The sequence below is a fragment of the Colobus angolensis genome, unplaced genomic scaffold (genome assembly GCF_000951035.1).
Source record: "Colobus angolensis palliatus isolate OR3802 unplaced genomic scaffold, Cang.pa_1.0 Scaffold19, whole genome shotgun sequence".
Classification (NCBI taxonomy): domain Eukaryota; kingdom Metazoa; phylum Chordata; class Mammalia; order Primates; family Cercopithecidae; genus Colobus; species Colobus angolensis.
The window spans coordinates 5,667,237-5,668,877 of NW_012115043.1; the positions used below are offsets into that span (position 1 = coordinate 5,667,237).

Consider the following 1,641-nt stretch of genomic DNA (forward strand, 5'->3'; position numbering starts at 1 on the left):
CCCACCTGGGCCTCCCAAAGTGCTGGGATTACAGGCACGAGCCACTGTGTCTGGCCTTAAATATTCTTTAATTTTGTTCTTTTCCTTCACAGTTGAAGCACCATTGGCCAGTTGATGTACAATGAGTACTACTGAGGCTAGCAGTTTATTACTTTTGTTACGCTTAATGATTTCCAATTTGTCTAATTTGGTTTATGACTTTACTAGTCCTTTCATTTTTATATTTGGCATTCATTTTACTAAAACAAGAGCACCAACCAACAAAATAATTAAACACATGCACTAATACTGCAAAAAGGTTGTGACGGTGCCAAAAAACAATGGTTGATTATCAGATAGCAACACCATATGACAATTAGAAATGTTCTTCAGTAAATTAAGTGTTAGAGAGGAGATGTAGGAGTTTATTAAGTTGCGTAAAAGTCAAATGTGTGAAAGTCAAGGGCTACCTGAAGTTATCAGGGCTTTTTTTTTTTTCCAGTAGATATATTTAGATAGTCCTTGATTTATGGTCACTTAATGGGTGATTCTAAGAGTGGTCCTTACAATGAACTAAGCTGCTCACTTCCCTCTCACTGAGTTCTCTAGGGATTATTCCTCACCTCAACTTAAATGGTGTTTGCCTCTGCTAATTTCTGGGAAATTAAAGTTATGGTGAAAAATATTCTTTTCTCTCCGTGACATGTAAGACCTTATTTATTTTCTACAGCATTTCTCTGTTTATAGCTGTCTGTTTACATTCTGATTGGCAACACTGGGATCATTTTCATCATGCCGACAGTGGTGGTAATGGATGTATCCCTTTCCATGACCCGACCTGTGTCTATTGAGGGGTCCGAGGAATACCAGCGTAAGCACCTAGCAGCCCATGGTTTAACGATGCTGTTTGAGCACATGGCCACAAATTACAAGCTTGAATTTACAGCACTCGTGGTTTTCTCATCACTTTGGGAGTTGATGGTCCCCTTCACAAGAGATTATAATACCCTACAGGTACAAAAAGTAGTAAGTTATTGTATGTACAGGGCCTAAATTTATTGGGAGGAAAACTGTGTTATAATGCATTAAACATTTAGAACTTTGGCATTATTTAGTAAGTCTGTTAATACTTAATATGTGTAGCTAAACAACAAGAATTCACAACCAGTAGGTCTTAATGCCTACTGTTTCTTCGGTACAGCTATGAGTTAGAGCTGTGAGTTTTTCCCTTATTTTCCTCTCTTGGTTTTCTGGAATTCTCTGTGGAAAAGTGAGCATCTCAGGATATAGTACTCCATTCCCTAAAATTTAGGGTCTTTAGGCTCAACACTTAATTTTTTTCTACTCTCCCATAAAATTTGAGGAAATGAAAAATTAGTCCTTTCTTGTTCTAGAGTAATTCAAAATGATATTTCCTTTCCAACAAATAGCTTTGATTTTGATACCAATAAATTAAAATTTTTAAATCTCAATTGGTAGATACTACCTTTCAAAGGTGTTTTCTGTGTTATTTCAGAATTTACTTTCTGACAACATCTCTAAATGATAGTATTTCCAGCAGTGCCTAACACAGTGTCTTACCCATGGTGAGCAGTCAAGAAGTGTCTATGGGCCAGGTGTGGTGGCTCACGCCTGTAATCCCAGCACTTTGGGAGGCCAAGG

General features: G+C 37.4%; 1 protein-coding gene across 1 annotated transcript in view; it reads left to right on the top strand.

The window, feature by feature from the left end:
* The first annotated feature begins 713 nt into the window (after positions 1-713).
* The window catches only part of VWA9 (von Willebrand factor A domain containing 9), a 39,284-nt gene continuing 38,356 nt past the window's right edge, over positions 714-1,641 (top strand). Inside the window, exon 1 of the mRNA XM_011940560.1 lies at positions 714-993. Coding sequence (XP_011795950.1) covers positions 772-993 — 222 coding nt within the window. The 5' untranslated portion in view covers positions 714-771. The remainder of the gene's footprint in view (positions 994-1,641) is intronic.